At 48.4% G+C, this 25,996-nt stretch overlaps 3 protein-coding genes across 18 annotated transcripts in view; 2 read left to right on the forward strand and 1 right to left on the reverse strand.

Annotated features, from left to right (window-relative positions):
* Positions 1–5,063, forward strand: part of DNM2 (dynamin 2) — a 91,891-nt gene extending 86,828 nt beyond the window's left edge. For 7 of the 14 annotated variants that reach the window (XM_090289579.1, XM_090289582.1, XM_090289580.1 and 4 more), the window contains 3 exons: positions 1,518–1,750; positions 2,742–2,993; positions 3,540–4,429. In XM_090289579.1, coding sequence (XP_090145705.1) covers positions 1,518–1,750; positions 2,742–2,993; positions 3,540–3,609 — 555 coding nt within the window. In that variant the 3' untranslated portion in view covers positions 3,610–4,429. Of the gene's footprint in view, positions 1–1,517; positions 1,751–2,741; positions 2,994–3,539; positions 4,430–4,868 lie in introns of those variants that run through there. The other 7 variants (XM_090289581.1, XM_090289586.1, XM_090289587.1 and 4 more) reach the window with 4 other exon arrangements.
* TMED1 (transmembrane p24 trafficking protein 1) lies at positions 5,000–8,017 on the reverse strand. Of its 2 annotated transcripts, XR_016513576.1 has the most exons (5): positions 7,775–7,981; positions 7,001–7,098; positions 6,675–6,858; positions 5,754–6,026; positions 5,000–5,645 (listed from the first exon to the last, which is right to left on the reverse strand). XR_016513576.1 is itself a non-coding variant. In XM_090289593.1 (4 exons), exons 1-4 carry the CDS (start codon positions 7,955–7,957, stop codon positions 5,808–5,810), a joined length of 684 nt encoding a protein of 227 aa, XP_090145719.1. In that variant the 5' UTR covers positions 7,958–8,017; the 3' UTR covers positions 5,000–5,807. The 2 variants fall into 2 exon arrangements, 1 of the variants encoding a protein (XP_090145719.1); XM_090289593.1 differs by having other exon boundaries at positions 5,000–6,026; positions 7,775–8,017.
* CUNH19orf38 (chromosome unknown C19orf38 homolog) lies at positions 5,317–25,501 on the forward strand. Of its 2 annotated transcripts, none has more exons than XM_090289595.1 (7): positions 5,317–7,109; positions 16,641–16,949; positions 18,862–18,951; positions 19,830–19,857; positions 20,535–20,578; positions 21,683–21,720; positions 25,203–25,501. In XM_090289595.1, exons 2-7 carry the CDS (start codon positions 16,646–16,648, stop codon positions 25,350–25,352), a joined length of 654 nt encoding a protein of 217 aa, XP_090145721.1. In that variant the 5' UTR covers positions 5,317–7,109; positions 16,641–16,645; the 3' UTR covers positions 25,353–25,501. The 2 variants fall into 2 exon arrangements, with proteins under 2 accessions (XP_090145721.1, XP_090145720.1); XM_090289594.1 differs by lacking the exon at positions 5,317–7,109 and adding an exon at positions 14,481–14,724.
* Positions 25,502–25,996: the final 495 nt, after the last annotated feature.

The following is a 25,996-nucleotide window of genomic DNA, read 5'->3' on the forward strand; positions in this document are numbered from 1 at the left end:
AAAGAGACTCTGCAGGCAAGAAGGGACTGGCAAGAAATATTCAAAGTAATGAAAAGCAAAAACCACCCTGGCTGCTGTGGTTCTGTGGATTGAGTGTCGGCCTGCGAACCAAGTGTCACTGGTTTGATTCCCAGTCAGGGCACATGACTAGGTTGCACGTGCTTGAGAGGCAATTGCACATTGATGTTTGTCTCTCTTCTTTCTCCTTTCCCTTCTCTCTAAAAACAGATAAATAAAATAAAAATACAATAAAATAACCTTGTTAAAAAATAAAAATAAATAAAATAAACAAAGAAAAGCAAAAACCTAACAACCACGATTACTCTATCCAGTGAAGCTGTCATTCAGAATAGAAGGGCAGAGAAAGTGCTTCCAGGACAAAGTTAAACTGAAGGAATTCATCGGATCCAAACCACTGTTATATGAAATGTTAAAGGGACTTGTTTAGGAGAAAGAGGATCAAAACTATGAACATTAGAAATGAAAACTGTATCACAACAACCAACAACAGAAACTAGAGAATTGAAACAAAGGCAAACTAAGTAGGCAACGAGAGTGGGAAAAGAATTATAGGTATGGGGAACATTTGGGAGGGGGAAGGGGGGAAGGGGAGGGTGATGGTACAGGAATTAAGAAGCATAGTTGGAGGGAGTGGAGTAGACAAGAAGATGTTGAGAAGAACTGTATGCACAACCAATGGGCATGGACTAAGGAGGAGGGACACTGGGAGGAGGGGAACAAAGGGGAAGGAAGTTGGTACAACTGTAACAGCATAATTAAAGCGTATTAAAAAGAAAAAAATAGGAAAAATTATTCCTATTTGTTGAAGTTCATGTACGCATGATATGTGTACCTAGAAAGCTCAAGAACAGTAACTGAAAAACTACTGTATTCTATAGGAGGATTCAGGAACAAAGTATAAAATTAATGAACAGAAACTAGTGCAGGAAGGTCTCAATTAACATTGTAGATAGGTTCTACAATTTAAAGTGAAATAACTTATAACGAAACAAAATTTTCCATAGGCTAATTACATACACTTGAAACTAAAATAGCTAATATAATATTGTATACCAACTACACTCAAATTTTAAAAATGCCATAGGCTAATTGTTATATATAAATAAGGGTATGTTCCTAGGAAATTGCATCAATGACATAATCAAATTACATTGAACTAAAGGACATTATTGGAGGACCTGCTGCAGTTTTCAAACAAAAGCCAGTTTGAAGATAAAATGATAGCAGAAAGGATAGTAATAAAAGAGATAATGCTTCTAGGAATAACTTTAAAGAATCTCCTGAAATGTGTTGGAAGAACACTTGAAAGCTTCCCTGAGGAACTCGGAAGACAGCTAGGTGCAAAGCTCACCTATGTTTTAAACATCTTACATGTTCTACAATAAAGACAAAGAAAGCCCTACCTAGTGTGATGGGTGCTTTTCCAGCCAGTCACAGAAGCCGAGTGCATGTTCAGTGTGGTGGGAAGCCCTAACCTCTCTGACCCTTGCCCCCAGACGAAGGCCTTCATCCACCATGAGCTGCTGGCCTACTTATACTCGTCAGCAGACCAGACCAGCCTCATGGAAGAGTCAGCTGACCAGGCCCAGAGGAGGGATGACATGCTGCGCATGTACCACGCACTCAAGGAGGCGCTCAGCATCATTGGGGACATCAGCACCAGCACTGTGTCTACACCCGTGCCCCCACCTGTTGATGACACCTGGCTCCAGAGCACCAGCAGCCACAGGTCTGTGAGGCCTGGTCACCCATTTGCTACAGAGGCTATTGCCTGGGGGTGCCTAGCTCTTCTCCCAACCCATGGGCAGGCAGGGTAAGGGGCTCAACTCAGATGGCACAGCACCCAGGGCTACTGACAGTGGGAGCTGCTAGCCCACCTCAACCTGAAGGGATAAGGAGAAAAAAGGGTTAGAGGCCTGGGCAACACCAGCCATGGGGGTCAGCCTCCTGGGGCACAGAGCATGGCCAAGAATGGTTGGGAGGGGGAGGATTTGGAGGGACAAACAGAGGGCATAACCAGCACATCTCCTTCCCTCCAACTGTCCCCAAGCTATTGGATGGAAGTAAGACCCTTGTGTGGGAAATTCAGAGCAGCTGGCATGGAAACCTAACCAGTGGAAGGGTGGGCAAGTGGTGGGAGGAGAGAGGACAGGTCAGGGAAATCTCATTGGTGTCAGCCCCACTGATACTTCAAAGAACTAGTTACTTAGGGAGAGGAAACAGCATCTAGCCCAGGGAGCAGCAGGTGCTCAGGCCCAGAGGTATACTGTGGGGCACCTGGAGCATGCGCTTGTGGCCTCTGGAAGTATCTGGACTTTATTTGTAGGGCAGAGCTGGGCTCCGGTAGGGTTTTCAACTATGGAGGGTGGATTAGAGGAAGCATGGAGGTGAGGAAGCCTGAGCAGGGCCAGTGAGAGAGAAATATCTGTGAAAGGTCAGAGGGAAGCAGGAGCCCTTGGCCAAGCACAGGTTTTGGGTAGGAGACTGGCCATCTCTAACAGGTCTGGGGGGGTGGGAAGAGGATTCCAGTGCACCTGCACTGCCCCTTGCCCTGGACCAGGCAGTCACTCACATCTACCTCAGTGGTAGCTGGTACCAGCCTGTTACAGAGGCTGCCACCATGGCTAGCACTCCCAGCCCGCTTCAGGCTTCTGTGGCCATGCTGGCATGGCTGGTGCTCCTCGCCACTGTTTCCAGCTCACACCTTTTTTCTTCCACAGCCCCACTCCACAGCGCCGACCCTTGTCCGGTGTGCACCCCCCAAGCCGGCCCCCAGCGGTGAGAGGCTCCACCCCAGGGCCTCCCCTAATACCCGTGCCTGTGGGGCCAGCAGCCTCCTTCTCAGCGCCTCCCATCCCATCCCGACCTGGACCCCAGAGCGTGTTTGCCAATAACGACCCCTTCTTGGCCCCGCCTCAGATCCCATCTCGGCCTGCTCGGATTCCTCCTGGCATCCCCCCTGGAGTGCCCAGGTAAGGCTGGCCCCCTCATTGCATACCATCTAGTCACTGGCCTGTGCCCTTTAGGGAATAGAGGAGTCACTGGCATCTTCATTTTACTGGTGGGGAAACTGAGGCCAAGAGAAGCCAAGTTAACTGCCCAGAGTCACAGAGTTGTGGAATTAGGTGACTCCAAGGCTCCAGGCTTGCCCACACATCTTGGGATCCTCACATGGGGGTTTTGGCCTTTGCTTCCTGCTTCCTTACTGAGGACACACATCAATCATGGCATAACCCTGCCCTCCTCTCCTCACTTTGCAGGCTAAGCTCTCTTCCCCACCTGTCCCCCTTGCAGGTCCAGGGCTGGTGGGGTACTTGTCCAGGGTCACAGAGCAAGCAACTGCAGGGGTATCAATGCCTAGGCTTGGCAAACTCCTTCCTGGCACTCTGGCAGCCTTCAGAGCTTCTAGCGAAGAACAGCAACCTGGGAAGGGGTGGTTGGGCCTGGGTCCTCATTGTTGCCCTGCTTCCAGCCTCACTGCCGTCTCCCACCTCTGTCTGTCTTTATTCTCTTTGCAGCAGAAGACCCCCGGCTGCGCCCAGCCGGCCCACCATTATCCGCCCAGCCGAGCCGTCCCTGCTTGACTAGGCTGTGGGGCATTTTCTCGGGGCTTTCTTGTGCACCCTCGGTGCAGGAGCTTCAGTGGTCTGGGCCCCTCTGCTACCCCTGGCCCTCCCCTCCCCATGCCAGGACCAGGCTCCCCAACTCTTTCCTAACCCTAGCCCCCATCCCCAGCTGGACATAGCACTGAATGAAGGGGCCCTGGAGCCCTAGTGTGGGGGGGGACCTTGGGTGTTGCACTTTGGGGGATGAGCCATTGGGTAGCAGAGGAGGGAACTGGACCCTGGGCACCATCTTCAGTGAGGGATCCCAGCTAGTATAAGGTGGACTCACCCAGGGGCCTCTCTGGCCTAGAAAGCCTGAGTAGACCAGGCCTTCTGGAAACTGGGCACCAAGGGCAACTGTACCCTTAAGTCATTGTTGGGGGGCAAGGAATGTATCCACTTCTCAGCAGCAGGAGCTCCTGGTGGCAATCCAGGAGTGGATCCAGTGCTGCCCGCCCTGCCCAAGTTGTACATATTCCTTCCTTGGCCGTACTAACCACACGGCCCAGCCTTGGCTACCAGAGGTGCCTTTGCCAGGTCCGGAACCTTCAGCTTCCATGGCCTCGCTCTCTCTTCCCTCAGCCCCCTTCTCCTCCTGGGTCCCCAAAGTGGCCTGGGCTTGGGGCTAGTGGGTGAGGAGACTCTGGGGGCCCCTTGGCTCCTATTCAGGCCTCCCACACAGGGCTGGCCCCGGGTGGCCGCTCTGAGCAGACTTGCTCACTGCTCGCTTGGTTTGACCACTGTAAGTGCCTGCACTCTGTATCCTATTAATAAACTAAAATAAAGGGAAGACGCTTCTGGTGGCTGCTGTGTGGGCCTTTTGTGTTGGCGTGTGGGCTGCTTGCTTTCACCCAGGAGGCCTTCAAGTAGAACCACCCTTCTCACCATGGGTTCCCCCACGGGGGCTCTTCTCTTGGGGTGGTGGTTCACTTCTTCCAGAGGAATCTATGCTCTAGAAGGGAGAACATTTACTTTCCTTAACACCTCAGGAGTGGAGGCAAATATTCCCCAGCACCCCACCTCACTACACTATACAGAGGCCTGTGGTGGGTATCAAAATCACTGAGGGGAGAGGGAATCCTAGCCGTCTATCCCAAACTGCAGTTGTCGGGCCCTCTCTTCACCTCGAAGTCCTGAGCACTTCCCCCCAGGTCCCCTCTTCCCCTTCTTGGGGCCCCAGGCCTTCTGGCCCAGCCCAGGACACAGTTCAACTTTGCTTTCTGATTTTTCTCTTATGCCCAGGCGACCACCTCCATCGGCTCCCACCAGACCCTTCTTCTGAGCTTCGTGGGAGATCCCTCCCGCCTGCCTGTCTACCCTCCTGGGGGCAGATCTGATCTGGCTCATGTCCCTGAGCCCCAATCACCAGGCTCTGATTTTCTGACCATAATTTATTGGCTTCGGTCCCCAGGTCAGACCGCCCTTTGTTCTGTGAGGTTCCTGGCCACCCCTCAGCACTGTCTTGGGCCCCTGCATGGGGAGCAGGAGGGGCAGGTGATCTTACAGGCTCCACTTCTGGAATTCGTTACTGGACCTCACACCTAGCCCCTGCTGGGCTGAGGGGCCAGCTCCTTCCTGTTAATAAAGTGACTGTCCTGGCAAGAACACTGCAGCTGAGTTTCCTTCCCAACCCCTGGCATGAGGGACACCCTCAGCAGCAGCAACAGGGCTCAGGTGGAACAACAAGGAGGGGAGGGGAGGGGAAGGGAGGCATGGGGTTCCATGAACAGCAAGCCTCCTCCCACTACCACCTGACTCATAGGGCCAGTGGGGAAAGAAAGGGGAAGTTTGTTTCCTGGGCCCCATCCTGCACCAGGCAATGGTGGTGCAGTTAGAAGGCTCAGGCTAAGGCACATTTACAGTAGGGGGTAGAGGTGAGGCCAGGGAATCCTAGGATTGCATCCAAATGCTGCAGTGCCCCCCAACCCCCATGTACAAATTTTCAGAAAAGTAGATGCAGCCACTGAGCCACCCTTCTGGATGGCCCAGACCTGCAAGCCAGTCAGTCAGTGTTCCGGCCTGGAAGGGAAGATGCACAGGGGCCACATCTGAAGTCCAGAATGTACAGCCTCCCTTCCCATAGGAAACTAAGTTGGTGAAGGGACCCCCCCCTCCCCCCAGTCTTACATGCATGCACCCTGCTGTCACTCCTTTTCCCTGTTCTTCCTTCAGGGGCAGGGGCTACGTAGGCACAGGGCGCTTATCCTGGAAGAAGCGCTTGAGTGTGCAGACCTGCAGCACAGCCACTAGCAGCAGCACAGCCACATTCACAGCCGACCAGAAGTTGACCCGTTCCAGGTTGCCCTCCTGCAGGTTGCGGTCACGTGCCTCAAAGGCTCGCAGCAGTGTCAGCATCTGGATACTGCGCTCCAGACGAGTCCTCATGGTCTCGATAGACTCCTGTGGAACAAGGGAGGAGCAGGGTCAGGCCTCCGTCCTTTAGGGAGCAGAGAACAATAAAATGAGGAAAGGGGGTGAGAGTCCATGTTGCAGGGAAAGAGAGAGCTGAGAACACAAACTCTGAACAGGCTGCCTGCCTGAGTCTAAATCCTCATTCTTCCACTCACTGGCTATGCAAACATGAGCAAATTAACCTCTCTGGGCTTCAGTTCCCTCCTCATAATTGCTGTGTGGACTAAATGCTTAAATAAGTGTAAAGAATGTATTTACTAGTGGATAACAGCACAGTTGCTGAAGCCAGATTACCTGGGTTCAAATATTGGCTCTGCCAGTTGCTAGCTGTGTGACCTCATGACCATTACTTAGCCATCCTGTGCCTCAGTAAAACAGGGGATGATTTTAGCACACTACTTCATAGGATGGTTATAGAGATTTAATGAGTTATGTAACTCCTTAAAATAAGGGTTTACACCTAGAAATGTCCTTTTTTAAACTGTGAGTTGCAATATTAATATAAATTGGGGGCCCTGCTGCTAGGAAAGGCTAGGTCAGGTCAAGGAGGATTCTAGCCAAGGCTGGAGGGCAGGGGCACACTGCTGCCCAATGCCAGAGATCTGGGAAGAGTCTCCCAGATCAGCCTGGGCACACCTTGATGTCCTCCATCTTGACATCCAGCATCTCCTCAGGCTCCACGACCTCCGCCCAGCCTTCAACCTCCTCATCATCCTGCAGGCTGTCAAAGATGAGTTCGAAGAACACCAGCTTCTCAGAGATTGTGCTGAAGGAGTTGTCGAAGCACAGCTTGTAGTCCCCAGCCTCCGTGGGTTCTACCCTGGGCAGATAGGCAGACACACAGACGTGACCCTGAATGGCTGCCAGCCGGACTTTGCGAAACAGACAGGGCGGTAACCGGAGGCTGCTGGGGAGGGGCAGGGCTGTAACTGGACCCCAGCAAGCGCCGGGACTTAACTCACGTGTGCACCCCATCTGCCTTGCGGGACTCACTGACCAGCAGCACACCCTGAGGGCTCTCCAGCGTGAAATCCACATCCAGCCCAGCACCTCCGATCACCTGGGGGGCAGGTAAGAGCAGTTTGAGGACTAGGGGTAAGCCAAGGGCACCTACCAGACAGCCAGGACTGGACCACCGCGCAGACCCATACAGACCAGTAGGGACCTACGTGAGCACTGACACTCACACCTGCAACTGGGTCCTGTCCCACCGAGATCATTGCCCTGGCTGCACCCTGATTGATAATGCCAACTTTGGTATCAGCTCCTTAGCCTGGTAACGCCCCCGTCGGAAGTCCTTTATTGGCTTTTACCTGGCCACGCCCTGATTTGTCACGCCCCAAATGAGACAACTGGTCCAGCCTTCAGCACAAGACCCCCCTCCCCCCAAATTCTCATATTGATCATGCCCTTTCTCGTAGAGCATACTGGTCACGCCCACCAGCCCAAGCCAACCTGTCTTGGCCACACCCATGAGGGTTGGGCTCTATAAAGGCCTCTATTCTTCCCTATGGCCCGCCTCCCGGCTGTCTCCCTCTAGCCCCGCCTTCGTCAGTTATTCCCACCCCTTCCACTCCCACGCGCTGTGTCCGCCCCCTCCGTCTGACTCAGGCTCCTCCCCCACACTTTTGCACCGGTTTCTGCCCCTTCCGTCTTTAATGCAAGCCTTGCTGTAGGCTGCTTGGCCACGCCCCCTCCTCTTGGCTCTGCTCGCTCTCCGGTCCCGGACCGTCTACCTGGTACTCAGTCTCGAGGCTTGCGTTGGCTGGCGCAGACTGGTAGAAACATTGCTTCCTCCCCGCAGGCAGCAGGAATGTGAACTCGCCGTCCTGGATCGGTGGAGGCCCTGCCCCTTCCACCCCCACTGACGGGAGTAGTAGCCACAGAGCCAAGGTTAGGGCCACGCTGGCCGCCATCATCTAGATCATACTCCGGTCTGCTAACGGGTCACGGCACCTTTAAGGGCTAGCCCTGCCCCCTCTGCTATTCGGCGGAGTTCATTGGCAGCCGCTTCTGCCGGTTTTCTGAAGTCAGGAGTGAAGGATTCCCCCTGTGGGTGTAGCTGCCCAAATGAATGCCTGATGTGCCCGAAAACACTCGGCCTCTTAGAAACTTTTTTTTTTTTTGGAAAGATCTTATTTATTTTTAGAGAGGTAGGAAGGGAGGGAGAAAGAGAGGGAAAGAAGCATCAGTGTGTAGTTGCCTCTTGAGTAACCCTAACCGGGGACCTGGCCCACAGCCCAGGCATGTGCCCTGACTGGGAATCGAACTGCAACCCTTTGGTTCTCAGGTTGGCACTGAATCCACTAAGCCACACCAGCCAGGGCAAAAACTTTTTTATGAAAGGCCTCCACTTTTGCTCTCAACTGCTGGTGAAGGGAAAATGACAAAAATAAGTACCATGATGGCATGTTCTTCTCAGGCAAACATTAAGACAACTAAGGTAGAGGCGGCCGGGTCCTAAGGCACAACCTTGCGGTTTTTCTAGAGTAGTTGGCGCACGACGAGCACTGGATTATCCGGTCTGGATGGAGTAAGGCCAAAATAGAGGCTGGGCGTGGCCCTGCACGCGAACCGTAGGAGTGGTGTATAAAAAAGGCTCTGCAGGGGTAGGGCGGAGTTTTTTATGTTAACTGTTGTATCACTTTGTCTCTGGTTTCTGAGCAGAGCCCCAGATTCGAAGCCCGACTTCTCATTCCCTTTGCGCCTTAGAATCATCACTATCAGTTTCGTCATCTGTAAATTGGGGCTATGAGAATTAAGTAAGATGAAGCCCTGGTCTATAGTGAGCTCTCGGTTTTCCTTGCATAGTCACCAGAGGGGCGTGGCCCCGACCCACCACCCAAGCGTTTCAAATTTACGGATCAGGGTAAGAAAAACGTAGCTCAGGTATTTTAGAGTCAGCAGAGATGAAGCGAGAGTGTGGGCCTCGGAGCCAGGTTGCCTAGCTCAAAGCACGCCCAGCCCTTTACTTGAGGTAATCACCCTGCTGGCCCTCAATTTCCTCATCTGTAAAATAGGATGATACAGGGCCTACCTCAATGGGCTGTTGTGAAGACAAAGTAAGATCATGCTTGTTTAGTGCTTGACACATCATAGCCCCTCATTAAATATCTGTTATATTCTAGGTTTATCATCCATCCATTTAACCTCTTCCTCAGTCTGGCTTAGAGCATTTGGAGACGACCTCCCTCTGGGAAGCAGACAAATAAGCAAAGAAGTCATTGGAGAAATGGATTCTGCTTGGTGATCCGTCTAAACATAAGAAAAACTGTTTAGATGGAAATTTTGAGTCTTTAAAGATAGGACTGGGAGAAGTTGGCAGATGGTGACAATTACTCTTCAAATACAGCTGTCAGCTGTCAGCACCTTCCAGCATTTGGAGAACTGGGGAAAGTTACACCACTTTGTAATGTCAAAGTTTATGTAAGGTTGTGGTTGGTGTTTTGTTTCACTAGTATTTCTGTCATTCAGACTGCTTGAACATTTTGAATTAGTTGTGGAGACTGATTTTTTTTAATGAGATGAGGTGAAATTCACATTACTACATAAAATTAATCATTTACATAGAATAATTCAATGGCATTTAATACATTCACTATGATGTGCAACCACCACTTCTACCTACTTCCAAAACATTTTCATCAGCCGGAAAGGAAACCCTGTACCCATTAAGCAATTATTTCTCATTTCCCCATTCTCCCCAGCTTCTGGCAACTGTCAATCTGCCTATATGGATTTACAGATTCTGGATTTCTGATAAGTGGGATGTGTGACCATTTGGCTAATTTCACTTAGCATGTTTTCGAGGTTCATCATCGTAGCATGTATTTAATTCCTTTTATTGCTGAATAGTATTCCATTATATGGATTACCACAATTTATTTAACCATTCATCTGCTGATGGATGTTTGGGTTGTTTCTACCTTTTGTCTATTGTAGATAATGATGCTGTGAATATTTGTGTATGTATTTTTTGTTTGTTTGTTTTAGTATCTGCTTTCAATTCTTTGGGGTATATACCTAGGAGTGGAACTGCTGGGATCGTATGGTAATTCTACATTTAACTTATTTAAGGAACTGCCAAACTGTTCCACAATGTCTGCACAATTTTACATTCTCACCAACCATATATGAGGGTTCTGGTTTCTCCACATCTTCATCAACACATGTCGTTTTCTATTTTATTTTTATTATAGCCATCCTAATGAGTGTGAAGATGTATCTCATTGTGGTTTTGATTTATATTTCCATAATGATGTTGAGCATCTCATGTGCTTCTTGACCATTTGTATTTCTTCTTTGGAGAAATATCTGTTCAAGTCTTTGCCCATTTTAAAATCTGGTTGTTTGTCTTGTCTTTTTGTTGTTGAGTTATAACAGTTTTTACATATTATGAGAGAAAAAGGAAGAAAAAAATGAAAAACGTCTCCTACTCTGCAGATCTATGAAGTTTCAATGTTTTGCCAGGTCATTTCCAGCTCTTCCTTAGCCTTCACTTCCTATTTGTGTTGAACTAGAGATCAGCCAGGGGTGAAAGCTTGTCTTCTCAGGTCCTTTCTAAGCATTTGTCTTGCGTTGGGTATACATGATGCTTTCTAAATCCCCCAGTATATATGGGTATTTTTGAATGCTCTAGTTACCCAAAGAAACTTTCATCCCAGCTTTTCCTCCCAGCCTTTATTAATAGCATGTCTATCATTGTCCTCAGTTGTAATCTTTTGCCCCAGGAAACTATGGGTCTCCCTTTTCCTTACACTGTTCTCCAAGAGTGCATTCTGAGTCCGACACATACTTATATCTGGGTCAGCCTTGCAGACAGCCCCCAGACATGCCAGAACAGACAAAAACAATACTGTGAGAATGAGGGCTGCTCCCTCAGACACCAAGGACCAGGGCCCCACACTGATGACACAGGTTGCTGTCTTCAAGACCTGCCATGCTGGGGAAGGAGCTAAAGGAAGCGCATGGAAAACACCAAGCTTTTCTGCTGTATTCATGTTGCTTTTTTCTGATTGTGCATTTGCTTGGTTGGCATAAACCTTTTCCAGAGTTTAGAAAAGGTTGATTCTGACTGTTTGCTCAGTTTGTCATTGTTTTTGTGGAGGGACAGCCCCTTAGAGCTACTGACTCTTCCATTTTCACTGCCATCTGGGGCCTGAATGGGTGATTCTGATTTCCCTCAATTAAACAAAAACAAAAACGGCCCCCCTCAAATATTCAACAAATATTTACTGAGTATCTGACACTGAATAAAGCAGGTACTGTTTACATCCTTGTGGAGCTGTCTTCCTAGGGTTGCTCCACTAAGATGTTTTTAGGTAGTCATAGATGCTAAGAAGTAAATGCTAGGTTGTAGGTGGGTGGCTCATTTAGCCTGGGTGGAGTCAGGGAAGGCTTTCCTGAGGAGGTGGCATTGAAGCTCAGACTTGAAAAAGGGAGAGGAGGAGACAAACAGAAGAGTGCTCTGAGGTCAGAAGGCACTCAGAGTGTTCAAGGGGCAGAAAGGTGAGAGGAATGATGGGAGTGAGAGAAGTAACCAGAGAACAGATGGGAGCAGTCAGCACAGGTCACAGCATGAAGGGTCCCTCTTTGTAATGTTGGCCTAGAGTCTTAGCCTGGGTCTTCAACCATGGGGAGTTGGCAGCCTGACTTCCAAAAGGTTCTAAGAGTATGTGCTGGGCAATCTTTGTATGCTCCACACCAGAGTTGTTCTTTACCCTTCCCTGCACCACTCTGTGCCCTGGAAGGCTGATCAACCTGGCTGCTTGGGTTCAGCTCCAGCAGGAGATCTGAGACCTGGAGGAGAGGAAGATCTAGGTATATATCCCCTGGTTCCCACACTGTTGGTCTGTATCTCTCTACCAAAGTCTGGAACTTCATCTCTCTCCAAGTTCCAGGACCACTTCCTCCCCAGCAACTTCAGGCCTGGGCTAGTAATATCCCCCTATAACCCAGGAGTCACCATCCCTCGTTGATTTTCCTTCATCCTGTCCATGACTCCTCAGTTGTGCCTCTTAAGGACAACAGCTATGTGACAGGTGACTAATATAGGCATGTGTTGCTGTTTTCTGAACTCAATTTCAGGTTATAATTTCTTACACCATATTAAACGCTTCCAGGATGAAGTCCTTCACACATACTTTTCCCTCTACCTAGCATGCCCTTCCTCCATCTCCTCAGGCTTTTGGAGCCAGACACAGTCAAACCTTGGTTCTTGACCATCTTGGTTCTCAAACAGTTTGGGTCTTTACCTAAAGTTTATGAACAAAAAAGTCTCGGTTGTTTAACAAAACTTCAAGTCTCAGTTGTCTACCTGACAAACCTTTCGTGCTAATACCTATATGATCATCGGTTGGGTGTCTCTCAGGCAAAGGAGATTCGGTTTTTGAACAAATTGCTTCTCAAAACAGTTTTCTGGAACAAATTAAGTTTGAGGACAGAGGTTCCACTTTATCTGGAAGGAATCTCTCAATTCTGTCTCTTACACATCAAAGCCAAGAATCTCTCAACTTTCTCATATATATACCAGATAAAGCCACAAAAACAGATAATGGTTTTTGGCTTTCAGATCAGACAATCAAGAAATATTTGTGGTTCACTGTGTGCCAAGCACTGTGGTAGGCATTGGGAACCTGCAGGAGACAAGGACCCCAGCCCTACACCTCTCGGGGAAGAGAGCTGAATGAATTCAATTTCAATAAATTCAAGCATGTTCTGTGAATCACTTTGACGTAATCTGACATTTACAGAATATTATACCAAACAACAGCAGTGTTGTTTCTATATTTTAAGGGCCAATGGAATATAGGTCAAGATAGGCTGGGCCATTAAAAAAAAAAAAAAGTTTCAAAAGATTGAAATTATATAGAGTATATTGTCTGAACACAAAGGAATTAAATTTAAAATCAGTAGGTAATCAAAAAAGTCCAAATATTTATAAACTATAGTTCATAGAAAAAAATTCACAAGGAAAATAAGATAATATTTTTAACAATGATAATGAGATGTAGTTAAAGCAGTGCTTAAAGGAAGATGTATAGCTTTAAATGTTTATATTAGAAGATAAAGCTTATATTAATGCTCAAAGCTTCTATCTTAAGAAGCTTATAATAAAAAGTGCCAATTAAACACAGGGTAAATAGAAGAAATAAAAAATAAAGATAAGACCAAAAAGCAAAGAAGTAGAAAACAAAAAATAGAGAAAAACAACAAAGTCAAAAGTTGGTACTTTGAAAAGATTAATAAAACTGATTAATTCCTAGCAAGACTAATGAAGGGGGAAAAGAGAAAAAAAACAATTTATGTTACCAAGAGGGGACATCACCACAGACTCTACAAACATTAAAAGGATAAGAAGGCCCTGGCCAGTTTGTTAAAGCATTGTCCCGATATGCCAAGATTGCAGGTTCGATCCCCCTTCAGGGCACATGCAAGAATGAACAAATGAATACATAAATAAAGTGGAACAACCAATTGATGTTTCTCTCCTGCCCCCCTTCTCTAATATAAATAAATAAATTTATTTTTAAAATGGGAAAATGATAAGAAAACGAACAATTCTACAATAAACTACAACTTAGATGAAATGGACAAATTCCTTGGTAACAATGAACACGCTAACTGAAATAAAAGAAAGTTACAAGATACTTTGGGAGAATTCAGCAAGGGGATTTTTCTAAGTCCAGAGGGATCTGAAAAAGATTTCCCATAAGAAATTTTTAAGCAGAGACCTGAAGGAGTGGAATTTGACCAGCATGATAGAATTGTGTCCCAGGTAGTGGAGACAGCATGTGCAACGGCCCGGAGGTTGGAATGAGGTTTGTATGTCCAGAGAAAAAAAACTCTAGTGGCTCTTTTTGCTGCTTGGTGAACACACGCTTATGTCCTCCCTGGGTGTAAACTGGGTGGACTTGCTTGATTTGAACAGAAACCTTTAGAGACCAAAGCAAACCCAAAGGTCAAATTTTGGGCTTGAAATGGAAGGCAATTTATCCTGCAAAGTATATCATTGCCCCAGTTCTGGAGCTACTGTTTCACCTGACTGGGGGAGTTCCTGAGGCTTTTCTTCTCTGTGGCTTCACACTGGAAATGCTCACACCCCACTTGGCATTATACTTCAAATCATGAGTTCTTTGGATCTTCTGTCTTCTCCTCTTAGCCCCATTCTACAGAGCAGCAAGGTGAGGCTTCAAAGAAGGACCATGTCTTGCCTGAAGTCACAAAGGTCAAGCCCTAATCACCCTCCACCTGGCACGTGTATAACTCTGGTGCTGGTTGGGCTGCGGTGTGTGTCTTGGGCCTTGGTTTCCCAAACAGCCCACAGTCCTTAACTTTCCTCATGCCCAGGAGGCCCTTCAGGGGTAGAAAAATAAACACACCCCAACCATTTCATTTGTCCCTCCCATTTGCAGAACCATGGCCACCAAGGCACAGAGAGGTGCCAGGGTCTGATGTGAGCCAATGGAAGGGGTGGGAAGAGGAGAGAGTCTCTTTTAGTACCCAAGTATGTATGCAACTTCCTGTCAGTGAGGAAACACTTGGCTGAAATCTGTCCAGCTTCTCCTTTCCCTGCTCGTCTCACAGGAGGAGTTGTGGCGCGCCGTGGGCCGCACTGCCCTCAGCCCGACTGTCCAGCCAAACGCTGGAGAAGCGATGCCCTGGATGGTCCTGCTCTTTGCAGCAGGTGAGCCTGACACCCCTTCACCACCCCACACCACTCCCCCCATGCCTGCTCACCTCACCTCTGCTCTGGGGGCAGTAACTAGTACCCTTGGCTGCCACCCCAGGTGCTAGAAGAGGCTGAGTCCTCATAGATGTGCCCTAGAGCCTTGGGAATGTCCTAGGAGCATGACTTTCTTTTACTGGGCTCCTCATTACCCCCACATCATGGATATCAGAAATGCCACCCCACTGGAGAGAGTGGTGCCCACACCCCATGATTCAGCCTGCTTGGCCTCTGAGGCTCCCACCTCCAGGACCAGAGCAGCAGATCTGCAGGGGGACATGGGAAGGCTTTTGTAGACTCACCTGAGCCAGACACATACTGTGCTCAGGAGCCTGGGGGCAGCTGGGGAGAAACTGGCTCCTCCTGTAAGAAACTGAACCCCCAAATCTACATTCCTCTCCACAGCCTGTGAAGCAGGAACCTCTCAATTCTCCCTTCCTGCTATTCATCCCCACCTACCCACATCCCCTCTAGCCACCCTGGCCTCCCTGAATATCCCACACCCCTTCCAGCCTCCCAGCCTTTGCCCACGCTGTTCCCTCTGCTTGAAATGCTTTCCTTCAGCTCTCCTCAGGTCACTTCTTCAGGGGAGCCTCTGTGGCCACCCCAGCTAATGCAGCCTTCCCATTACTCTGATGTGCTGCACAGCATTTCTTGTCTCCTTGAGAACGTCAGCTCCCCAAGGCAGGCATGTCTGTCTGTCTGTCTGTCTCATTCACTGCTCTAACCCCAGCACCTAAAACAGGGCCTGGCACATAGTCAGTGCTGTTGATTGAAGTAATGAGAATTTAATTGTGTTGCTGTGCAATAACCACTGCAATTATTTTAAAAAATGATGCACCCCTGACTGGGTAGCTCAGTTGGTTAGAGCATCCCCCTGATATTCCAAGGCTGCAGGTTCCAGACCTGGTCAGGGCACACACAAGAATCAACCTATGATTGCATAAATAAGTGGAACAAATTAATGTTTCTCTCCCTTCCCCTTCTCTCTAAAATCAATAAATAAATTTATGCCTGGGCTGGTGCGGCTTAGTGGATTGAGCATCAGCCTGCAAACAGAAAGGTCGCAGGTTGGATTCCTGGTCAGGGGACATGCCTGGGTTTCAGGCCAGGTCCCCAGTTGGGGCCTGTGAGAGGCAGCCTATCCATGTTTCTCTCACACATTGATGTTTCTCTCCCTCTCTTTCTCCCAACATTCCCCTTTCTCTAAAAATAAATAAAATTAAAAAAAATAAAATCAGTAAATGCATTTCAAAAAAAGGACTCGAATGCAGTAATCCCTCACCAGGTGCTAGGCACTTGATTCCCTCAACATCACAGTGGGGTAGGGATGACTAACTTCCAGTTGTACATAAAACTCAAGGCCCACCCTAGCTGGTGTGGCTCAATGGATTGAGTGTTCGCCTCAGGGAATATGCCTGGGTTTTGGTTTAGGTCCCTGGCTAGGGGCCTGCCAGAGGCAACTGACCAAAGTATCTCTCCCTCTCTTTCTCCCTCCCTTCCCCTCTCTCTAAGAGTAAATAAATAAAATCTTTTTTAAAAATTGAGGCACACAGAAGTTCTATCAACCAGTTTGAATCTATCTTGATTTGAATGTCTTCTAAATATGTGAAAATAATAAATAAATGTATCTTTCCTGCTAAATGTATAATAAGAACTTCTATAATTGTGTATATGCCTTTGATATATTTTTCCTTTAAATTACCAACAGTGTGTTTGACATGTGAAAAAAAGAAATCTGTCATCAGTTGGGAAAAAATCCAAAACCAAACAAGGGCCTGAGAGGGTGAGCCACTTGCCCAAGGCCACACAGCCAGGTTGGCCCCTGCTCTAACCACCCACTAACCCAAGACCCCCCTTATTCTGCATTATAGGCTCCATGGCGATACCAGCACCGTCCATACTGCTGGTGCCCCCACACCCCAGCAGTCAAGAGGACCCCATCTACATTGAATGCATGGCACCCATGGGCTTCCCAGGGGCCAATTTCACGCTGTACGGAGGGGAGAAGGTGGTCCAGCTCCTGCAGGCCCCTGCAGACCAGCTCAGTGTCACCTTTAACCTGAGTGGTGGTGGCTGGGACGCTGCAGGGGGAACATTTCACTGCCAGTATGGTGTGCTCGGTGAGCACAGGCAACCACAGCTGTCAGACCTCAGTGAGCCCGTGCACATTTCCTTCCCAGGTAAGGCCCTTTCATTAGCCCTCAGCAGCCTGGGGCTCCAGTTTCTCACTGCCAAGCCTTTCCATGTGCTGTTTCCTCTGCTTGGCAGTCATCATAGGACAAGCCAGGCTTCCAACTTGCCAGGATTTACCTTTCCATGTTTAATCCTTACAGTCACCCCGTGCAATGGGTATAGTGATTATCCCCATTTTGCAGATAAGGAAACCAAGGCACAAGAGATGAAGGGACTTGCCCAAGTCACACAGCTAGCAGGCGGCAGAGCTGAGATTCCACAGGCCTCCAAAGCCCAGGTATTAAATCGGCCTGCTCTGCTGCCTCCCTCTCCTCCTGGCCACAGAACATTTGAGAGCACTTGCCATCCACCAGGCACTGTCTTTAGCAGTGCAGTTTCAATAGTTACCAAAACAGTGTCCCTGCCCTCTAGCAACTGACATTCCAAGGGAATGGGGACACACATTAAACAAGGAGTCTGATAATTATTGGATCTGCCAGCAGGGGCAAGTAAAATGCCAAGGATGAAATACAGCCTGGTGAAGGATATCATTTTAAATATGAAGAGTGGCCAGGGAACACCTCTCTGAAGAGGCAATGTTTGAGAAAAGACCTGAATGATAAGGAGCCAGCCACCTGAATGTCTGGGGCAGGAGGGTTCCAGGTAGAAGGAGCAGGCTGTGCAAAGGCCCTGAGGTTGGAGTGTACCTAGTGTGTTTGAGCAACATGGAGATGTCCTTGATTGAAGCCGAGTGAGCAAGGAGGAAAGTGGGGAGAGTTGAGGGCAGGGAGGTGGCAAAAAGATCTAGCAGGGCCTTGTGGCTGCAGCAAGGACCCTGGCCTTTTGGACGAGTGGGACAGAATTCCTGGGAGGGCTGCTGGTCTCTCCAGGACAGGGAGTGGATGTGGGCTCTGGATCAAGGAGTGGGAGGGAGGGAGGAGTCTCCAGGTGGAGCCTCTGTGTCAGTATTAATAGGAACTTTTCAGCTGCAAAGAGAACTTTGTTGCCAGCAGAAGCTCACAGGCTGTAATGACAGAACAGTCTCTGTGTCCTTCCCGGCCTCAAGTTCCACTATCAAAGGCACCCTTCTCTCACCTTGGTCCTGTGGTCTCAGAGTGAGGAGGTGACAACCACCCCACCCCACCCCCAGATGAATGAATGAACAAGGCTAATACTGTGAGAACATCAAGTGTGCATCTCTCCTTCCCACCCCTGGCTTAGCTCCTGCCCTCCACGGGGGTAAAGGCATCTGCTCCCAGCTCCCCTGAGAGATCCCCTCTCTCTCCAGGGAGGAGCAGCCAAATCCTTTGCAGAAAAAACTCAGCAGCTGGGGCTTCATGCTTCTGTGGCTGACCTCTGGGTGGGCCTTAGGGTCTACCATGTGGCTGAGGGTGGATGTCATCTGATCCCCTTATACCCATGCTGAAGCTAACAGGACTCTTCAGGCTTCAAGTAACTGAAATGACTCAAACTGGCTTCAACAACAAAAGAGAATTTGTTGGATCCAGGTGATCAAAGGTGCCAGGAATCATTTGCCATCTCTCAGGCAAGCCATAACTTCATGGTGGTAAAATTGTGCCTGGTAGCTCCAGATGTATATCCTACCAGCTTTGTAATACTGGCTAGAGGAGTAAACCTCTCCTCTCCAATCTCAGAATTGGCTCTCACTGGCTCAGCTTGGGTCACATCCCCATCTCTGAACCAATCACAATGGCCAGGGGGAGTGAATATACTAATTGGCTAGATAAAATATTTGCTGGGTCCCTAGGGTCCAGCTATACCCAAGCCACATAGGTGGAGTGGTAAGTGGGGCAGGCTGCCTCCACCAAGGTAACCTGGAGGAACGACAGCTGTCCTACCTCCTCCCTGTGCCTCCACAACTCCATGACCTGCCCACTCTCTTTTCCCATTTTTCTCTAGTACCCTCTTGGATCCTGGCACTCTCCTTGAGCCTGGCTGGAGCCCTTCTCCTTGCTGGGCTGGTGGTGGTTGCTGTGGTGATCAGGAAAGGTAACAGCAGACAAAGAGATAAAGCATGGTCCATGGGCTGCCACCCCTAGAACGTGTAAATGCACTTCCACTCACACCTGTTTATTAGGAGCACAGAATGGGGAGGTCTTACTCCAAATCTTAGCAGTAAAGAACCTCCCAGAAGTACGACGATGGTGGTGGGCAGGAGTGATATGTATATATTTTTATTGTGGTCAAATATACAAAACATAAAATTTACCATTTTAACCCTTTAAAAATATTTTATTTGTTTATTTATTTATTTAGAAAGGAGGAAGGGAGGGAGAAAGAGAGGGAGAGAAACAGCAATGTGGGAGAAATATATCAATTGGTTGCCTCTCGCACGCCTCCAACTGGGAACCTGGCCAGCAACCCAGGCATGTGCCCTGACTGGAAATTGAACCAGCGACCTTTTGGTTCTCAGGCCAGCACTCAATCCACTGAGCCACACCAGCAAGGGCTTAACCTTTTTTAAGTGCCCAGTTCAGTGGCATTAAGCACACTCACATTGTTGTACAGTTGTGACCACCACCCATCTGCAGGATTCTCTCATCTAAAACTGAAACTTTGTCCCCATTAAACATTAACTCCCACCCCCTCCCAACTCCTGGCACCCACTGAAATTAATAATGTTCTGAAAGCAGTTTTACATGCTTGTACCTTGTTTGACATTTTTACCAACACGCATTGCTCCTATACTTGGGGGGAAAATGTTTGCAGTAGTTCTCCTGTAAAGTGGCAAATTTGCTAGGGGAGAAGGCAAGGCTGGGTTGCAAACATCTGAGTTGGGCTTTGGCTTTTTGGTTTTTAGAAACTTGCAAATAGGATGCACCCAGGACCAAAATCTAACAAGTGCTTATCTATTTTTTTTCCCTCAGTTAAAGTAAAACAAATGCAGAAGAAAAGGTGAGACCATCCCTGGAAACCCTCAAAGGGTGGTTTTGGGGAAAGAAATATTCAGTCCCAGGGCAGGATGTTAGGGACTCTAAGAGCTGGCCAGGCTCTGGGAACAGAAGGGCACTTCCCTGGCTGTGTGCCAGCTCCATTGCAAGCAGCACCCTCTGATGGGGGTGTGTGCAGAGCACTCTGATAGGAGACTCAAGCTGGAGCTCCTGCTATCCTCAGAGCAGCCCTGGAAGCAGGCATTATAAATAGCACCATTTTACAGACCAGGAAATAGGCATAGGGAGCAAATGGTTGAGCCTTCCTCACATCCTTTTACTGCCAGCGGCCAAAAATGGCCTAATCACTCTAGAAATCCACAGTGGGGGAAGGTGAGTGGTGTCCCCCTGGGGTTGTGTAGTGCCCAATTTGATGCCCTGGTTCCTGGGCATCAGGATGTCCCAACTGGTCCTGGCCTTGATTTCTCCCCTCTAAGTGAGGGGTGGACCCCTGCTGCCTAGTGGCAGAGAGCTAGCAGCAGCCCTGGGATCAAATCCCGACTTTATCTGGCTTGTGGGGCTCTTGTAAGAGAATTTCTATCTGAGAGGATTCAGGGTGGATGGCGAACCAAGATCAAGTCTGGGGCCTGGAAAAAGCCTTCTGCCTGATATGGCATCAATCTCTTCCCAATTCCTTGTCAGAGAGCAAGAATCCTGCTGGGCCCAGATTAACTTCACCACCACAGGTTTGTGCCTCTTCCTTGATCCTGTCCCTCCCCCAGCTACCAGGCAGGGTTCTTTGCCTCAAAACACCATGAGCCTCTTCTGAGGCTGATCACTTCCCTTAGGGACAAGAATATACGCCCCCACCCCCCATTCCATCTCTCTTCCACCCCAGGTTTCACTTCTCACCTTCTCTCCTTGCCCCCTCCTTGGGCCTTTCATGCATTCTGCCCTCTGCCTAGAGCCCTCTTCTTCCTTCTGGTCTCAGTCTGAAGGTCAACTCCTTAGGAAGTCTTCCTTGACTCCCTAGACAGGTCTGTGCTTTCTACTTACATGCTCTCCCAACATGCACCCTGTCATCCTTCTTATCCCTTAATAGAAACACAATCAAGTAATCATTTCCTGTTGGGTATGTAATATTCACCTCCACCGCTGGATAGTCAGTTCCACGGGGGCACACTGTGTCTGCCTTGGCTGCTTGAGCACCGGGTGCTTTCACAGTACCATCACCGTGCTCAAATGGGGCCCTACTCGTGGTCCAAACGTGTCGTTCTGCTGACTCCCACCAGGGGGCGAGCGGCAGCCAGTCTGTGAAGTGCGATGCTCAGGAAGGGGCCCTAGACGGAGTAACTCCATTCTTGTACTTTTTTCACTGTCCCACACATTTGTTGAGCACCTACTATGGGTTGATATCTCTGGGCCTCCCCGATTAGCAAGACAAAGATGGTCTCTGCCCACGAGCTCACGCTCCAGTGGGGAAACAGGCGATGTCGGCCGAACCTGTCTGGGGCTTTTAGAGTGGTTCCCCAAAGAAGTGATGTTTAAGCAGAGACCTGCAGGAGGAGAGCCTGGGGAGGTGAAGGAACTAAGGGGTGTCTCCAAAAGCGGGAGTTAAGATAAAGCACCCATGTTCCGGAGGGCAGCGAGAGGCTGCTGAAGAAACTAAGTGCAGAAGAGGGACGTGGTGCAATTTGCAGCTGTGAAGCGTTCACCCTGCAGATGGGCTGGAAGGGAGAGCAAAGAGGACGTGGGGAGATGGACACGTTGACATAGAGCCGGTGGGAGCGTGTTGAGCAGGGAATTTAAACTGGCTCCAGTCCTGGTTTTCCTCTCTCTTTCTCTTCCAGACATGTCCTTCGATAATTCCCTGTTTGCGATCTCAATGGTAAGTCATTTCATTTCTTGGTCCTGGTTTTTTGCCTATCTCCAGGAAGGGTAGGGCCACCACCAGGCTGGGTTGACCTTTTGTCAAAGTGTGTGTGTAGGGAGCCTAGAATCACTGAGCATTTGTTTGTGAGCTGAGAGTTGGCTGTGAGACATCCTGGGGCGGTTGGAGGCAGCCACATTCAAGTCTGTGTGTGGCAATTGGTTGGCCCCTGGGGGTGCTTGCTGTTGGGTTCAGCACTGTCTTTGCAGTCAGTCTGGCCAATTCCCCACAATGGTGACAGAGGACTCAGGGGACCTGGTGGCTTTTTTTGGGTTATGGAGTTTTGTGACAATCTGATGTACCATGTAGTCCCCTCCTGGTATAAAGAAAAACCTACTTGTGTTCAGTTTCTGGGATTTCAGCTTAAATGTCCCAGTTGTGTATTTTCCCTTTTAGTGGGAAGGGCTTCACTGTACCCCCTGCCATCGAGGGGTGTTACTCCCCCAGATCATACTTGTTTGGGCTGGGATTTGAACCCCTCTGCACAATTGCATCCTGGGGTGGCCTTGGTGTTTGTATTTTATTACTTTTTTTTAAGGGTTACGTGGGGATGCTAAAGCTGGGTAATGTCATCTCTGTGTAGTTTCTTCTGCTCTTTTATTTTAATATTTTATTTATTTATTTTCAGAGAGAAGGGAAGGGAGGGAGAAAGAGAGGGAGAGAAATATCAATGTGTGGTTGCTTCTCACACGCCCGCAAGTGGGGACCTGGCCTGCAACCCAGGCATGTACCCTGACGGGGAATTGAACCAGTGACCCCTTGGTTCGAAGGCTGGCACACCAGCCAGGGCCAGAGCTTCTTAATTCTATGGGGAGAGACAGATTATGCCGCATGGGCCCAGGAGTGACCAGGAAACTCACTTCTCATATAGATAGGAGATCCAAAGGGTCTCAGAGATGGGTGACAAGCAGGAGGTAGCTGTGGAAGATTTATCCAGGCTTGGGACACATTCTTGGTACGGCACATATAACTGGGGTAGAGCGGAGAGAGGAGTTGACAGGCCATGTGGAGAACTTTGACTTTTACCCCAAGTGAGGTGGGAGCCATGAAGGTTTCAGAGTAGAGAAGGGACATAACCAGATTCAGGTGCTCACAGGCTGTAGCAACGACAGACTTGGAGGGCATGGATGGACTGGTCCAGGCATGCAAAGTGGTTTGGTCCAGCTTGTTGCAGCAGAAGTGGAAGAAGCGCACAGAGGCAGGTCAGGTAGATTCAGCAAATGGGAAATAGAGAGTTGATTTTTGACTGGATGAGCAGGCTGAAGGAGGAGGAAACACAGGGGGAGCCTTGGGGAGGGACAGCTTGGAGGCACAAGGGACAGGCCATCTCGTTTGGTTATGCCCAAGAGCAGATGGAGATGTGAGTCTGGAATTCTGGGAAGAGGAGTAGGGAAGTTTAAACTGGTCCCCAGTCACTGGTGTACAAATAGCGGCAAGGAAGGGCGTTGGTGCCGGGCTGTTTAGCTTTCTGAAGTCTCTGCTCCCAGAACAAACCCTGAGTTGTTAAAAAAAATGCCGACAGGGCAAGTTCTAAAATTTTCCGAGAGAAGCCACAGGCACCAGTCTGGTGACTTTTCCTTTTTTCTTTTTAAAAATACATTTAAAATGAAACAATGGAAAACAGAATGAACAACTTATTTCTTAGTATCCTAGATCTGGTGACTATATATATTTTTATTTATTTTTTGCTATATGTATTTTTAAATTTTAAATATGAAATACATCCATATGCCAAAATTATACATACAGCATTTTTTTTTTCTATCACTTAACCCTTCTCCACCCATTGGTCTCCCTCTCTACACATGCAGAAGTAACCACTGACCACTGATAGGGGCTTCTTGCAAAATGCAAGCAAATGTGAAAATAGCAAATTTATATACTCGCCCTTTTAAACACAAATGATAGCATGATATTTACACTGTGATGTACGGTGCTTCTTTTCCTTCATAGTAAATTCTACTGATCTTTTTTTAGTTTCCTTTTTTTTATTGTGGTAAATATACATAACAAAATGTAACATTTTAACCATTTAAAAAATTTATTGATTTTAGAGAGAGGAAGGGAGAGAGGAACATCGATTTGTTGTTCCACTTGTTTATGCATTCCTTGGTTGATTCTTGTATGTGCCCCGACTAAGGCATCAAACCTGCAACCTTGGCATATCAGGACATTACTCTAACCAATGAGCTATCCGGCTGTGGCCCAATTTTAACCATTTTTAAGTGTGCAGTTCTGTAGAAGTAAGTACATTCACATTGTGCAACTATCACAACCATCCATTTACAGACTTTGTCTTGGAAAACTGAAACTCTGTTCCCATTACACATTAACTTCTCAATCTTACCTCTCCCTCCAGTCCTTGGCAACTACTTTTCTACTTTCTGTCTCCGTGAATCTGCCTTTTTTGGACATTTTATATAGAAATGATTCTATACAATGTTCATCCTTTTTGTGTTTGGCTTATTTCACTCAGCATAATGTTTTCACAGTTCACTCACGTTCTAACATGTGTCAGAATTTCCTTCCTTTTTAAGGTTGAATAATATTCCACTGTATGTGTATACTACATTTTGTTTATTTGTCCATTGATGGACACTTGGGTTGTTTCCAGCTTTTGGCTATTGTGCATAATGCTGCAATGAACATGCATGTGCAAGTATCTGTTTGAGTCTCTGCTTTCAATTCTAGTTTCTTTTTGAAGCATTAGAAAGCTGTGCTGTTGGCTGAAATAAAAATGAAGCAGTTGACCAGTCCCTTAGCTTGTGCTGTGTTACTTACACTGAGGATCTGACATTTACTTTGTAACATCCTATAAAGTGTGGTTGACTTTTTTTCTTTTAAATACAAACAAGGAGACTGGAGCTGGTTATTGGTCTTACTGGGGTCACCCATCTAGGGAGGAGCAGGACTGGGAGTGGAACCCCAGCCCGCTCTCACCTGCCAGGCTTCAGTTTTAGCGAATTCACCTCTTCATGACTAGCATTTAGAGCAGGAGCCTTCAAGGCAGAGGAGAGTGTAGACTTTTGAGGAAGTCCAGAAAGGAAGGGGAGGAAATAATCATAATAGCTTTGTTCACTGAACACTTACAGTGTGATGCATCAGGTGCTTTAATTCCTTCATGCTCGGAGCAACCCCAGGAGCGGGGTATTAGTGCTCTCTCCCTATTGTGCAAGAGGAGAACCTGAGCACTGAGGAATTAAGTCATTTGACTGAGGTCTCACCACTAGGAAGTACTGGAGCTGGGATTTGAACCCAGGCTGCTTGGTCCTCTATTCAGCAAAGAGGAAGGCAGGAGGACAGAAGGCAGATCAGGGCTCTGAAGCTGTGGGGTACGTGGTGGGGGGTAGATGAGACCTGATGGATTGGGGAGTCTCAGACTCAGAACATGGGGAAACCCTGAAATACCAAATCACCCAATTCTATTTTTTCTTCCACAGACCAAGAAAATGACTTCAGAAGGAGACCCAGTCACCCTGGATGCTTACTTAGGCTCTGCTGTGACCCCTGAAAACTCTGGGCCCCGGAAGAGGCCCACCTCCACATCATCCTCACCTGAGCCCCCTGAATTCAGCACCTTCCGGGCCTGATAGTGAGGCTGAGGATTGCAGCCCCTCTATGTACTCTACTCTCCATTCAACTCTCTCACTTGGTCTGGCGGACCATGTGGGGCCCGAGGTCCCTCCAGGTACTTTGGTGGGGCTCTGGAAACTGCTTTCTCAGGGAACTGAACAGAGACAGTGGGCCTTGGGACCACCTTCACAGAGGAATAGGAGTGGAAGAGTGGGAGCAGGCATTGGCCTGGGGGGCTGGACAGAAAGCAGGAAGCCTCTCTTTGGATTCTCAGCTTCAAAGACCACCAGGGAAGTAGTTAGGATCCTTTCTGGTCCCCAGCTGGGCGGGCCATAAGAGGTCTGAGCTCTCTGCACACCCCTCCAGTTTCCTCATTCCTCGCCACACCTTACTTGGACATCCCAACTGGGATTTTGGAGCATAGGGTACCCCGGGGTATGTTCTGTGAGTCTGCCTTGCTGATATGCCTAAGTTATTAATTATAGCACGTGTTGAGCTGATTCTATGGCCTCTATGGAGTGTAATCCTTCAAGCCCCATACTTCTGGGGTCCAATCACTGGATGCCTGGTGAGTGGGGGGAGTATCCCACAACTGCATGGAGACAAGTGTGGTTAATAGGGAACCCATAAGGGTGTGGGGAGGGGACAGTGCTACAGGGAG

This window comes from Furipterus horrens, unplaced genomic scaffold (assembly GCF_987537825.1).
Source record: "Furipterus horrens unplaced genomic scaffold, mFurHor1.1.pri manual_scaffold_10, whole genome shotgun sequence".
Lineage (NCBI taxonomy): Eukaryota > Metazoa > Chordata > Mammalia > Chiroptera > Furipteridae > Furipterus > Furipterus horrens.

What these genes read in the sequence shown, in the direction of transcription:
- TMED1 (XM_090289593.1), bottom strand. Translation starts at nt 7,957, where the DNA reads ATGATGGCGGCCAGCGTGGCCCTAACCTTGGCTCTGTGGCTACTACTC. An exon ending in GCCTCGAGACTGAGTACCAG is followed by an intron (nt 7,099 to 7,774) that starts GTAGACGGTCCG and finishes CCTGCCCCCCAG; the next exon opens with GTGATCGGAGGTGCTGGGCT. An exon ending in AAGGCAGATGGGGTGCACAC is followed by an intron (nt 6,859 to 7,000) that starts GTGAGTTAAGTC and finishes CTATCTGCCCAG; the next exon opens with GGTAGAACCCACGGAGGCTG.
- CUNH19orf38 (XM_090289594.1), top strand. Translation starts at nt 14,694, where the DNA reads ATGCCCTGGATGGTCCTGCTCTTTGCAGCAG. An exon ending in GGTCCTGCTCTTTGCAGCAG is followed by an intron (nt 14,725 to 16,640) that starts GTGAGCCTGACA and finishes TCTGCATTATAG; the next exon opens with GCTCCATGGCGATACCAGCA. An exon ending in GATTAACTTCACCACCACAG is followed by an intron (nt 20,579 to 21,682) that starts GTTTGTGCCTCT and finishes TTTCTCTTCCAG; the next exon opens with ACATGTCCTTCGATAATTCC.